The sequence below is a fragment of the Capra hircus genome, chromosome 24, assembly GCF_001704415.2.
Source record: "Capra hircus breed San Clemente chromosome 24, ASM170441v1, whole genome shotgun sequence".
Taxonomy (NCBI): domain Eukaryota; kingdom Metazoa; phylum Chordata; class Mammalia; order Artiodactyla; family Bovidae; genus Capra; species Capra hircus.
In genome coordinates this window covers 20,816,883-20,831,491 of record NC_030831.1, presented here as the reverse complement: position 1 = coordinate 20,831,491, position 14,609 = coordinate 20,816,883, and the positions used below count along the sequence as shown (strand labels likewise).

At 47.2% G+C, this 14,609-nt stretch overlaps 1 protein-coding gene across 3 annotated transcripts in view; it reads left to right on the top strand.

Annotated features, from left to right (window-relative positions):
* Positions 1-14,609, top strand: part of FHOD3 (formin homology 2 domain containing 3) — a 529,663-nt gene that overhangs the window by 338,200 nt on the left and 176,854 nt on the right. For all 3 annotated transcript variants that reach the window (XM_018039641.1, XM_018039640.1, XM_018039639.1), the window contains exon 8: positions 9,256-9,350. In XM_018039641.1, coding sequence (XP_017895130.1) covers positions 9,256-9,350 — 95 coding nt within the window. The remainder of the gene's footprint in view (positions 1-9,255; positions 9,351-14,609) is intronic.

Here is a 14,609-nt window from a genome sequence, read left to right as displayed (position 1 = left end):
ACAGGTCAGACTCCAGCTTATCATTGCTCCATCTTCAGCCACCTCAACTGAACGCACAGAGCCAGCTTGTTCTCTTTTCCCATCCTTTGGAGTCACTTTGGCTCCTTCGTCTCTTCCCCTCCCTCCCACCTGCTTTATTGGCTTTCACCCCACAATGTTCCTTAAACATCTTCCCTCCCTTGCATCCTCTTCACCATCTCTCGCTGGGCATCCTTTACCTCCCTGATATGCTACCCGCCTCTCTGCTATTGGAGGCTTCTTCTAAAGCACAAGTTTGGTCATGTCGTTTTCCGTCTGAAACCTGCTGGTGGCTCCCCAGTGCCCGGTTAGGGCCGACCCTTCACGTCCCATTCCTGTCCACCCGCCACCCCCACCTCCCACCCAGTCTGCGCCAGGCCCGCCCTGCTTTGGATCAGATGAGCATATTCTCTCAAAGCCCTGCGTGCCCCTCATCTCTGCTGTGCCTATTCTCCCAGGAGTGTGTGTCCTGCTGGACAGTGGGGTGCCTGTCCCGTCTGGGTGTCCCAGCACCTGGCTGACCCACAGCAGGAAGGCCTACTGCCGGCCTGCACACCTGTTGACAAATGAGCTTTGGATTCGGTTTACAGCATGACATGCTGCGTCCCCTTTAATATTGTGAAGTCTGATTCTGAAATGGGTTTTTCTTTTGTTTTATTCTTTAAAACAGCTTCCGTGGGAGCTTAGATGGTAAAGAATCTGCCTACAATGCAGGAGACCAGGGTTCGATCCGTGGGTTGGAAAGATCCCCTGGAGAAGGGCATGGCAACCCACTCCAGTATTCTTGCCTGGAGAATCCCATGGACAGAGGAGCCTGGTGGGCTACAGTCTATAATGTTGCAAAGAGTTGGAGATGACTGAGTGACTAACAAATACTTAGGTTTTGTTCCTCAGTAAGACATTTTTATTAATATTGTCATCCCCGCAAAGACTCTAACAAGAACAAAAACCTGTTAACATTAATTATTTTCTTTTTATAATAGAAATACTCTGTAGAAAATTTGGAAAAAAAAAACAGTGTAAAGAAGACCATAAAGATTTACCTGTGGTCTCACCAGATGGAATTGTTAACATGTTGATGTATGGTTGTGTGTGTGTATATGTATGTATGGACACACATGTTTATGTTTAAGTCAGCTCAGGGACAACTGATGAAAACAAATGAGAGGACTAAATAGCCTTCTTTGATTCAAACCACTTGTCTCTGACTCAGTGTTGGTCAGAGACCCACATTCAGGACTGAATGCAAAGATGAAAGAAAGCAGCTTTCTAGTTGCTTTGAAAGTTTGAATATGAGTTAATGAAAGCCATCCAGGACCATGAACTGGGATTCTGCATTTTTCCCACAAACACACAGGCAGATGTCAGTCCCTAGCATGGTGGACTGCAGGTGGGAGGCAACTCCAGGCCTGTGTGTGCTTGTACCACAGAGACAGTCCTAGTGTGTGATCAGGGGCTATGAGTCTAGAAGGTTGATGCCAGGCTGTCTGAAGCATGACCATGAAGACCCTCATAGCCTAAAGCACGTCAAGGGGACCCCTTGAGAATCCTAATGAAGGCTTCCAATGACTCAGAAGCCAGGGTGGGCTTTCCCAAGGCCAGTCCATGGCTTAGGGTCAAAGGTGGGTGTTTGGGAAAAGAGTGAAGCTGATCCTTTCATTCATCCTTGGAAGATTCATGCTCTGTTCTCCAACTCTTTGAGTTACTTTAGAATAATTAGCAGGCTCTTCATTTTCCTATCCTAAATTTCAGGTAACCCTTGGGCCCTTGTCATGTGGGCCGTGTTAAAGGAGACAACCTTCTTATGACCTGGAGGTTCTCCCTTGACTTCACTGGTTTGGGAGCTCATAGCTTCCTTCCTCCCGAGAAGGCAATGGCACCCCACTCCAGTACTCTTGCCTGGAAAATCCCATGGATGGAGGAGCCTGGTGGGCTGCAGTCCGTGGGGTTGCTGGGAGTTGGACACGACTGAGTGACTTCATTTTCACTTTACTGCATTGGAGAAGGAAATGGCAACCCACCCCAGTATTCTTGCCTGGAGAATCCCAGGGATGGAGGAGCCTGGTGGGCTGCCGTCTATGAGGTCACACAGAGTCAGACATGACTGAAGCGACTTAGCAGCAGCAGCAGCTTCCTTCCTCAGACTGCATATCTCATGTAGAGACCATTTGGGATAGAGGAGTGATCCTGAGTGCACCCAACCTGCAAGTCTCCACCTGTAGGCCCAGCTGTACACTCAGCTGTACTCTCTCCCCCGAGACAAAGCAATGGCTGCTCTTTCCCAATTTATAAAAATAAAGTCATAACAGGGAATGGATTGTTTTCTCAACCTCATGGTTTTCCCAATGAAATTTCTTAAGCTTTTGGCAAGTATTGTCATCTGGCTGCTACTGAGCACTAGCAGCTGAGGACAGACAGGATCAGCACTGATGGAAAAACTCCGTCCTAGCTTATCATGTGTGGTTCATTTGCATATTTCTCTATGACATGTGTGGTCTTGGCCATGACATTATAACACATACATGTAACACCATCCTATCTTACTGCCAGTAAAACTGTTCCTGAACTCTGTGCTGGAATTGGACACATAAATACGTCATGCTGTTCTGCAGGGGGAAGCATAACTTGCAGGTGTGTTTCCACCTGGCAGGTTGAGAAGCTACCCTCCAGTCCCTCTCAGCTGGATGAGCGAGTAGGTAGACATGCCAGAGGTGACCAAGGGCCAGCTAAGTACATCCATTTCTGCACAAGTTTATAAATCCGCCATAAATGTGACTCCTCAAGGTGGTTTTGGATTCATTCTTTTGGAGGTTAGGTTGGAGAATGGGCATGTTAATGTACAGACCTTTTTAGTAGAAAGGAATTCTTTTGGATGATGAAAAATGGTAGGTTTAAAGAATCAGCAAAGAAAATCAACAAGTGAGCCACAAGTTCTCAGAAATTACTACCACATGAAGTTGTCCAAGAACAAATTCCTCTGATCGCTGTATAAACAACACATCCCACACATGGGTTAACGGGAAAGGTTCATCGGTGAGCATGGATGGACAAATTGCTGTTCTGCCAACAGTGGGCCAGTTAGGGAGCAGCAATAAAAGCTGAGGGATTTAGGTGTATCATAGGGACTAATAAATATGTATGAATTAATGAAAATTAAAAGGGCCCCATTTGATCGTGGCAGTTGGCGCTTTGGCTCAGGTGCTAGAATGAAACCATGGATTTGAGTTAGTCTCTAAGGCATGGCTCAGTGTCATACCCGTGTGTGCAGACTGCTGGCACGTCTTCTCCTTTGCATGGGTCTTCAAGTCACTTTCCCTTACTAGTGGATAGGGCCAGGCAGGAAGAGAGAATGGCAGTTAGCAGCCGTGGAAACGCATGGGAAGGTGTTGCTGTGTCATTCTGCCATCATCAAAGACTTCTTCACTAGTGATTAGCAGGAAACTGATTGAGAATCGCCTGGGCAGGGTGCCCCTCCCTCTGACTGTTTGGGTTTCCCTCCCAGACAGAGGGTGCGGGTAAGTGACCAGATGGGGTACCTTATTTTGAAATTTCAGTCATAAATCTTGAGTCCTGCTAATTTGGTTCAGCACTGCTTTTGAAGAGGTGCCGTTTTTCATTTGAATGTGAGGTGATGAGATATGACATAATTTTTAAACATGTGTCTCACACATGATTAACGGAGCTGGGGAGGTGGGTGGGGAATCCAGACATCCTTTCAAGCCATCTTGGCTCTGACTTGGGCTCAGGGGTGCATTGCTCTGTGAAGACCGCACAAAGCATGGTGGAGGTTAGAGTGCATGGAACTCAGGCTCTGTTTCCATGGTTATTTCGAGCAGAAGTATATTCGTTAAGTGTTCATCCCCTACAATGAAAGACATGGAACATGCCACTGGGACCTTGTGTTTGAGTGTTAGACCAACTCAAATACATACAAGGCCTCATGCAAAATATTTTGTTTTCTTTGGAGTTTAATACAGAGACTTGGAAGAGAGTAAGAGGACAAGAGTATTGAGCAGTTTATCCTGTGCTTATTCATTCTGGGTTGAGAGAGGGGTGATGTGGTTTTCTGGGAGGAGGGGGCCTGGCCAGGAAGCCTGAGGGGCAGGCCTGGGGGGTGCAGCGTGGGTGTCCCCTGCCCACCACCTTCACTGTAGTGACAGCTACTGCTGTCCAAGTGCCTGCCACACAACAGACACTGTCCGAAGTGTTTTTCATATAAAATTCATTTGTTTAACAAATATCTAAGTGCCAATCATATGCCTTCGAACATCAGAAAGAAACCAGGCTGTCATAGATCCTATACCCACTCCAGTGCTGGAGGTGGAGTTGGAGAGAGATGAACAGTGATGGTGAAGGAAGTGGCCATCCCCTGATGTTCTGCATCCGCACTCAGGAGAGGCGACAAAGCGCCACATCTCCGGACACCTCGCAGTGAGCCGCTAGGGTAGATGCCATCTCACCAGTTTACATGCCGCCCCTGAGCCTCTGTTCGTTCCACTACTCTGGGGCTCAATTTTGTTCTCTGTTATGTGAATGGGGAAGGTCGTGTGGTTTATGATTCTAACACAGGGCCACCCCCTACCATACATATTCATTCAGTCATGTCCACCTCTGTGACCCCATGGACTGTAACCTCTATCCATGGGATTCTCCAGGCAAGAATACTGGAGTGGGTGGTCACTGCCTTCTCCAGGGGATCTTCCAGAGTCAGGGCTTGAACCTGGGGCTCCTGCAGTGCAGGCAGATTCTTTACCATCTGAGTCCCCAGGGAAGCCCCAGGGAAAGCGTTAGTTGCTACCGACACATACACACACGAAACCCCATATGGAGCAGTGAAGGTGTGGATGGGGACGGCAGTGAACTGGACCATTTAGTTCTGACACGTGGGCTCCTGGGACAGGTACAGCTGCTGGTGCTTGATGCAGGCCAGCTGGAGCCCTGACAAGGTATTTGTGTTGAACTAGAAGGTGTCCTCACCTCCCCCTTCATGCTTCTAAAAATGTCTTATTTTCTGGTCCCCAAACAGTCAGAAGATAGTGAACATGTATCCCAGTAGTGTCTGATTACATGCAAATTTCCAGACTCAAAATCCTTAAATAATAAAAAGGGAATCAGATATTATAACTAAAGAACACTTTTTGTGTATGTCTTCTTTAAACTTTATTTATTTAGTGTTGCTGTGTGGGCTTTGCTGTAGTGGCGGGGTATGGGGCTCCTCTCTAGTTGCAGTGCCCAGGCTTCTCCTTGAGGAGGCTTTTCTTGTTGGGGGACACGGGCTCTAGGACGTGAGGGCTTCAGTAGTTGCGGCACGCAGGCTTAGTAGCTGTGGTTCCTGGGTGTTGTTAGAGCACAGGCTCAGTAGCTGTGGTTCCTGGGTGTAGTTAGAGCACAGGCTCAGTAGCTGTGGCTCCTGGGTGTTGTTAGAGCACAGGCTCAGTAGTTGTGATTCCTGGGCATTAGAGCACAGGCTCAGTAGCTGTGGTTCCTGGGTGTTGTTAGAGCACAGGCTCAGTAGCTGTGGTTCCTGGGTGTTGTTAGAGCACAGGCTCAGTAGCTGTGGCTCCTGGGCGTTAGAGCACAGGCTCAGTAGTTGTGGTCCCTGGGTGTTGTTAGAGCACAGGCTCAGTAGTTGTGGCTCCTGGGCGTTAGAGCACAGGCTCAGTAGTTGTGGCTCCTGGGTGTTGTTAGAGCACAGGCTCAGTAGCTGTGGTTCCTGGGTGTTGTTAGAGCACAGGCTCAGTAGTTGTGGCTCCTGGGCGTTAGAGCACAGGCTCAGTAGTTGTGGCTCCTGGGTGTTGTTAGAGCACAGGCTCAGTAGCTGTGGTTCCTGGGCGTTAGAGCACAGGCTCAGTAGTTGTGGCTCCTGGGCGTTAGAGCACAGGCTCAGTAGTTGTGGCTCCTGGGTGGCGTTAGAGCACAGGCTCAGTAGGTGTGGCTCCTGGGTGTTGTTAGAGCACAGGCTCAGTAGCTGTGGCTCCTGGGTGTTGTTAGAGCATAGGCTCAGTAGTTGTGGCTCCTGGGTGTTGTTAGAGCACAGGCTCAGTAGCTGTGGTTCCTGGGTGTTGTTAGAGCACAGGCTCAGTAGGTGTGGCTCCTGGGTGTTGTTAGAGCACAGGCTCAGTAGCTGTGGTTCCTGGGTGTTGTTAGAGCACAGGCTCAGTAGGTGTGGCTCCTGGGTGTTGTTAGAGCACAGGCTCAGTAGCTGTGGTTCCTGGGTGTTGTTAGAGCACAGGCTCAGTAGTTGTGCTTCCTGGGTGTTGTTAGAGCACAGGCTCAGTAGTTGTGCTTCCTGGGTGTTGTTAGAGCACAGGCTCAGTAGTTGTGGCTCCTGGGTGTTGTTAGAGTGCAGGCTCAGTAGGTGTGGCTCCTGGGTGTTGTTAGAGCGCAGGCTCAGTAGCTGTGGCTCCTGGGTGTTGTTAGAACACAGGCTCAGTAGCTGTGGCTCCTGGGTGTTGTTAGAGCACAGGCTCAGTAGCTGTGGTTCCTGGGTGTTGTTAGAGCACAGGCTCAGTAGCTGTGGTTCCAGGGTGTTGTTAGAGCACAGGCTCAGTAGTTGTGGTTCCTGGGTGTTGTTAGAGCACAGGCTCAGTAGCTGTGGTTCCTGGGTGTTGTTAGAGCACAGGCTCAGTAGTTGTGGTTCCTGGGTGTTGTTAGAGCACAGGCTCAGTAGCTGTGGTTCCTGGGTGTTGTTAGAGCACAGGCTCAGTAGTTGTGCTTCCTGGGTGTTGTTAGAGCACAGGCTCAGTAGTTGTGGCTCCTGGGTGTTGTTAGAGTGCAGGCTCAGTAGGTGTGGCTCCTGGGTGTTGTTAGAGCACAGGCTCAGTAGCTGTGGTTCCTGGGTGTTGTTAGAGCACAGGCTCAGTAGCTGTGGCTCCTGGGTGTTGTTAGAGCACAGGCTCAGTAGCTGTGGTTCCTGGGTGTTGTTAGAGCACAGGCTCAGTAGTTGTGGCTCCTGGGTGTTGTTAGAGCACAGGCTCAGTAGCTGTGGTTCCTGGGTGTTGTTAGAGCACAGGCTCAGTAGTTGTGGCTCCTGGGTGTTGTTAGAGCACAGGCTCAGTAGCTGTGGTTCCTGAGCGTTAGAGCACAGGCTCAGTAGTTGTGGCTCCTGGGTGTTGCTAGAGCACAGGCTCAGCAGTTTTGGTGCACGGGCTTAGTTGCTCCATGACATGTAGGATCTTTCCAGACCAGGGATCAAGTCAAATCCGTGTCTCCTGCATTGGTAGACAGATTGTTTACCACTGAGCCACCAGAGGAGCCCCGAATATGTTTTTTAATTAAATGAAGCCCCTGTTTGAATACTTTCATTATAATGGATAAAGTGGTACATAGATATGTGTGTCTGCATAAGAGAGAGAAAGAGAGAGGAAATAGACCATTCACCTGTCTCTCTCTGGGATGCTTGCCATTGCGTCCTTCCTCTCCTTCCACAGGCCCCGTTTGACATCTTTGGCTTCAAAGTAAGCAACCAAGAAGCATTTCGGGGCCTCTGAGTCCCACTGGGAATTCTTTGCATCAGTGCTGTCTCTCTTGTACAGGCTTTTCTTTACCCATGTAGAACTCATGTTTTCATGTTTTGTACTGAGGTTGGGTGTGAGTGTGAGCGACGGAAGTTGCCCTTTTATTAGCACAAGCAGAGGCATTTAGAAAGCTTGACCTACACCCAGACAATGAGACCTACTGACCACACTGATTATCTTGAGGACAGAAATGGTTACTTCGCTGGGCTGTGAAGAAGAGGTGTGGACTTCAAGACAGTTTGATGATAACTATCAGCAAGAAGATAATACAGCAGTTAGCACACAAAGGATCATGCTTTTGTGTTTGGAGTAACAAAGGGTTATAGAAGCTTAGTCATAGATTCCTAGTTTGGACTAACTGGGCAACTAACCCAAAGGAAAAGGCATTTTGTTCCCTTGCTGGGATCGCCAACAGACCTGAAATTCTATCTGTGTCTTTCATGTTGTACAGTAGGTGCCTCATCCTTTTTAAATTCTCCTGTCTTATCTCCTTACTGTGTGCAGTGAACCCTGTGGCTCTTTAAAGACTATCCCAGTTTAAAGCCACCCTGTACCCTCTCAGAGGTCCCCATTCACTAGTCAGCAGACATTTTATTGAGCACCTACTATGTGCTGGGCATTCTGCCAAGGGCAGAGAGACAAGACAGATGCCATCACTTCCCTGGGGGAGCTTTTGTTCACAAGACCAGGAAATCAGCTCTGATATAACCCACCCAAGAATCAGCATTTGAAGCCCACTGGTTTTAGGTTATTTCAGAATTTACTTTTATCAACAAAAATAGACAGTATCCCTTTGAGATCTTTATAGAGAAACCGGGAAAGAGCTGCATGTTCTACACCACCATGCCAAGGGCAAGGCAGCACTTCGCTGCAGATGTTTATCCCCAGTACAGGAAATCATGTCAGGGTGTGTGTCCCCTTTGTGGCCTTGGCCTAGTGATCCTGAGCATGGAGGGTTTTCCTTCCCTCCCTGGAGCCATGGGACAACCTCCATGAGTACCCCCACCAGTCTCACTGAGGAGTCGCTTCTTACACCAAACCCTCCTCGACCATCTCACTTCAAAAGACCACCCTCGTTGAGTGACAGGCGTGGCTAAGTGCTTTGCCTTCTAATTGCTTTTACCCTGTGCTGGCATGTATTCTGCATTTGTGCCTGACTGTTCCATTTGACTGTAGACCTTCTGAGGGCCACCTTCTAGAGACCCAATTCCTTGTACCTGGTTGATGCCTAAAATAGTATTTGTGACTTGATAGAATAGAGATAATATACTTCTGTTCTGGAAATGTTTGCTAGATGGACGTTTCACTGTTACTGTTTTGAGTCCTTTGTGTGAGTGACTGACTGTAAAGCTCTCCTGAATCCCCTTTCCTTGCAGGAGATGTACACACACAGAGTACTTCCAGAACATTTCCATACTCAGAGAGTAAAATGCATGGTCTAAAAAAGCTGCATATAATTGGATTTTTTTTAATTGCCTATTTAGTATAAAGGGAACTTTTCAAGCAAACTGATAGGCATCCGACATGAGGAATATACATTTTCAAGTAGACAAGGATGACATGAGATTTCATCATCTCATTGGAAGGATATACAGAGTCATGCTTTGAAATTTGGTGAAAGGCGCTCCTGTCATTGGGTAATGAGTCTGGATAAACTGTGATGTGAGTTGGATAAGGAGTCCCAAATTGCTGTTTCTCATGATTTTTGCTTTATTCATAGGAGTCACACCCTGGTCAAATATCATGGAAATCCTGGACGAAAAGGATGGGGTCGACACGGAATTGCTGGTTTACGCGATGACTTTAGTGAACAAGGTTGGTTGATGTTTGCTGTGGGTTGAATTGTGTCTCCCACAAAAGACGTTGAAGTCCTGACCCTGGAGACAGTGAATGTGATCTTATTTGGAAATGAGATTTTTGCAGATGAGGTCCTTAGGGTAGGCCCTAATCCAGTAGGACTGGTGTCCTATAAGAAGAGGAAAGAAGAGAGGAGACACAGAGGGGAGACAGCGTACATACTCATCCATGAGGAAGGCGGCCTTTGAAGGCAGGGCTGCAGGTTGGAATGAAGCATCCACCAGCCGAGGACCACCAAGGACGCTGAGGATTGCCAGCAGCCAGTCCCAGATGAGGCAAGGAAGGGCCCTCCCCTAGGGCCTTCAGGGGTAGCACGGCCCAGCTGACACCTTTTTTAATCTTTCCAAAACCAGCGTTTTCATTTTTAAAGCCCTGCCGTGTTTCTAGTGGGTGCTAAAGGCCACCTGCCACACTCACACCGGGTTGTCATGCAGCCAGCGAACAGTCTGGCCACCAGCAGACCAGGCCAGAGAGGTCCCCTGGGGTGGCTCTGTCTGGCTGCTGGTCCTGAAAGCTTGTTGCTCCAGTTCACCTGCAGTGACTTTGCCCTCCAACTCCCAGATCTTCGATGCTGAGCCCGTGGCAGCACCGAGGCGGGAGCAACCGGGACTGAAGCGCGGGGCTTTGATGATGTTCCCGCCGTGTAGCCCGTGAAGGTGCTGACCTTCATCGAGGTCCCACAGTATGGCTTGGCCAGCCTTACCCCCAGAAGCACAGAGAGATCCATCTGGAGAGACAGTCAGTGTTCAGGCAGCCTCTGTGGCCCATGTAATTGGTCTTCAGCTTACAGTTTCCCAAGTTTCGTACCTAATTTCAGTCATTGTAAGCCACTCAGTTTGTGGTACTTTGTTATAGCAGCCCGAGGGAACTAGTACACGTGGAAACCTAAAATTTACCCTCTGAAGAAGCTCGCACCATGTACACCCCCATGCTGGTGGCTGGAACATGCTTCCGCATGCCTTTTCATTAGAGCAGACCCTTTACACACATGCATGGCGTGTGTGCATGTGTGCTGGTGTTCATACATGTGAAGGCCCAAATTGTCTGCCAAGTTTCTAGACTTTGGTTTTTCTAGTGAAACCAGAAAGAGGGTAGCAAGACTTTTATGGCACTTTTCCCATCGAGATGTCCCCTTAACATTTTTCCTTAAGAATATAGATGAACAAGTTTTACTCTAAGGAGATGATTCATGATCGGGCAGAAAAGCAAGCACTCTTATTCCACAGCTGATTGAATTCTGGCTGCGGGGGCCAGGGAAGGGCTCCTGAGGGTGGATCCCACCCTCTCCTATGATGGTGCCCTGACCTTGTGCTCTCATTCCTCCCATCGCGTCCTCCCTGGTCACCAGCTCGTGGGGCAGCAGCTGTCTTCAGTGTCCGTCCTGAGGGGTGCTCTGACAGTGGGTCCCACGCTGACCAGGGACAGCCCGCTCTCAGGACTGGGGTTCCCTCAGTGCCCTGGCCCTTCCTTATTAATAACTGAGGGAGGGTGAGATGGTTATCTTCACCCCAGACCCTAGACAGCACTTCAGCCACCCCAAGGCCCTGCCTTTGTACTCCCCAGGGTGCCAGGTATAAGCCTAAGGACCAACTGCAGTGATGGTTAGTTCTTCAGAAAGGACTGAGACTCTCTTGCTGAAATATACCTGGAGAAATATGAACTGAGAGAAGTATGAATTAGTAGAAAGCAACGTAGTTATGAGAAGTAATTCTACTAGGTATTAAGATGTGTAAACTTTAAGGATTAAAACAATGTGGTCCTGACTTTTTCCTTGGCAGATGGCTGAAGCAGAGGGGCTGGAAACAGACCTCAATGTGCATGCAATTGAAATCCACAGGGATAGTCAGCACCATTTATGACCGAGAGAGGTTTTGCTGAGTGGAAATAAACGAAAACATGCTTTGACTGTGTAGCAAAATAAATTTCGGAAAGATTGAAAAGTTCAGTGTAACACACCAAACTGTAGAAAAATAAGAAGAAACAGAGGTGAGAATCAACTGGTCTCTGGCCAGTGAAGGTCCACCTAATAATATAACCAGTCAAAAATATTCCAAAGAAAAGGAGTAAAATGTTTCACTGTATTAAACTATAAATAGTCATATTTACAAGATGAAAACCACCAATAAAAACTAAAGGCACGTGGCAAACTTGGAATTCATTTCCAAAAATTGGGCAGAAAAGGGTACTATCCTAAGTATATTGGGTTGGCACAAAAGTTGGTTCGGATTTTTCCTTAAGCTGGTCTGGAAAACACAAACGAACTTTTTGGCCAACCCAGTAGTATGACCCCAGTCAACAAATGAATGACATTAACCCTACTAAGTTTGAAAGAAATGTGTAGTTAAACAGCAAGCCATTTTCTCTGGGTCATGTGGGCAGTGATTGTTTTTTAATTGAATGCCAGTTATTGATGAGGTCATGGGACATTTCCTACAGTCCTGGTGGGAAACCCACTTTCTGGACAATAATCCTAAGAACTCAGTTTTTATTTGCAAATCTCTTTGTGAGTTGATTTAGCATGCAATTTGAAAGCAATTTTCTGTTGGTTTTTGAAGATGAAGGTCATCTATTTCCTGTCATTTTCAGTCACTGACCTTGTATTGGAAAACACTGAATTCAGCAAAAAAAAAAAAAAAAAAGGCAATTTCACTCTTGGGCAGTGTGTTCGCTTAGCGGTGGAGGCCTTGCTTGGCTCTGTAATGAATGACCCCGGCAGCAGCCCTGTGACTTGGGCTTCTGCTGCCAATCGCTGTCCAGGACCCAGTGCGTGTCGCTCTCCTTGGCACCATATGGCCTCCAACATCCAGGAATTCCTCGCTTACTCTTTCTCTTCTGGCAGTTCCATCCCATATTTGTTAGTCCTGGCCCAAGGGAAAGTTCCAAGGACACAATTCCAGGTGCCATCCTTTCCTCAGAAAGATCAGCAGGTACCCATACTGGGTTTGTTTGTTTTTGCTGAATTTTAGTCACATTGATCATTCTGGTGTGTAACGTCCTCTGAGACCCGAAACATCATCATGCGGTGACGTGCTAATGTGGGTCTGGAAAAAATGCAGACTCTGAAATCTGGGAAATTGTATTGCTTTTCTAACTTTTCTTTCAACAAAATGGAAGAGGGCCTAATAATATGGAATTCAAATGACAAAACAAGGGTACGAAATCCTAGCCTGCTCAGGGCTCTGAGACTGAAGTCTACTCCCTTGGTTAAACAGACACATTAATGAGGGGTTTCCAGGATCCAGACTAATGCCCCCTGAGCTCTTCCCCTCCCCTCCATGTCATCAGTAGATCTGAGCGAGCATCAGCAATGAAGCATTTCTCACCCTGCAAGCTGAGGTTGTGTGGAGTCCTGTCCCAATCCAGCCGCAGTCCTCTCAGTGGGCCTCCCCCACTTTGGGAGCTCAGATATTGATCACCTTGTAGAATCAGATGAGGCAGGTGGGGACATGATTAACAAGAGGTGGCACTGTGGGGCTGGCTTGGAGCATTCAGGGAAGGCGGCACCAGGGAGCCCTGGGGACGGAAGTTATTCTAGTGGAGCCTGGGGGGTGAGTAACCTGATGGGATTCACACTGAGTGTTTGTTTTTAGATTCGACTATATGGCTTTTTAAATTATCATACAGTAAAATTAACTCTTTTGGTATTTAGCTGTGGAAGTTCTAAAACATATGTTGTCATGGATGACCTTCACAATTAGCATATAGAACAGCTCCATGTCTCACCCAAATCTCACACTCATGTTATCCTTCTGTAGTGACATCCTGACCCCCTATTCATGTCTCTGACAACCACAGACTTATTCTCCATCACTGTAGTTCTATTATTTCAAACGTGGGAACCATGCGGGATGTAACTCTTGAGGCTGACTTCTCTCACTCAGCACAGTGCCTTAGAGATTCATCTCTGTCATTAGGTGTAATAACAGTTTGCTCCTTTTCACTGCTGTAACGTGTTCCGTTGTGTAAATACACCACCATTTGTTAGCTCTTCATCCACTGAAGAGATTTCGGTATCCACAGCTTTTAACTTTCACAAATGCTCCTGCTGCACTGAACACTCGTGTATAGGCTTTCGCTACCCTGGCTTTATCCCTCAAGAAGGATTTGATGGAATAAGTGAAAACCCAGGGAAAGGAAAATAGAATGCTTGCTAAGACAGAGATTTCTCCCTTGAGAGGGACTGTAAAGATTTGCTTGTCAAAAATCCTGGCAAGACAAGGTCTGAGAGAAACCAGGAAGGGGGTCCCTAGTGTCATCTGATATACTTTGCATGTAAGTTAAATAAGCAGGGTGACAATATACAGCCTTGACGCACTCCTTTTCCTATTTAGAACCAGTCTGTTGTTTCATGTCCAGTTCTAACTGTTGCTTCCTGACCTGCATATAGGTGTCTCAAGAGGCAGGTCAGGTGGTCTGGTATTCCCATCTCTTTCAGAATTTTCCACAGTTTATTGTGATCCACACAGTCAAAGGCTTTGGCATAGTCAATAAAGCAGAAATAGATGTTTTTGTGGAACTCTCTTGCTTTTTTCATGATCCAGCAGATGTTGGCAATTTGATCTCTGGTTCCTCTGCCTTTTCTAAAACCAGCTTGAACGTCTGGAAGTTCACGGTTCACGTATTGCTGAAGCCTGGCTTGGAAAATTGTGAGCATTACTTTACTAGCATGTCAGATGAGTGCAACTGTGCAGTAGTTTGACATTGCCTTTCTTTGGGATTGGAATGAAAACTGACCTTTTCCAGTCCTGTGGCCACTGCTGAGTTTTCCAAATTTGCTGGCATATTGAGTGCAGCACTTTCACAGCATCATCTTTCAGGATTTGAAACAGCTCAACTGGAATTCCATCACCTCCACTAGCTTTGTTCGTAGTGATGCTTTCTAAGGCCCACTTGACTTCATATTCCAGGATGTCTGGCTCTAAGTGAGTGATCACACCATCATGATTATCTGAGTCGTGAAGATCTTTTTTGTACAGTTCTTCTGTGTATTCTTGCCACCTCTTCTTAATATCTTCTGCCTCTGTTAGGTCCATACCATTTCTGTCCTTTATCGAGCCCATCTTTGCATGAAATGTTCCCTTGGTATCTCTAATTTTCTTGAAGAGATCTCTAGTCTTCCCCATTCTGTTGTTTTCCTCTATTTCTTTGCATTGATCGCTGAAGGCTTTCCTATCTCTCCTTGCTATTCTTTGGAACTCTGCATTCAAATGCTTATAT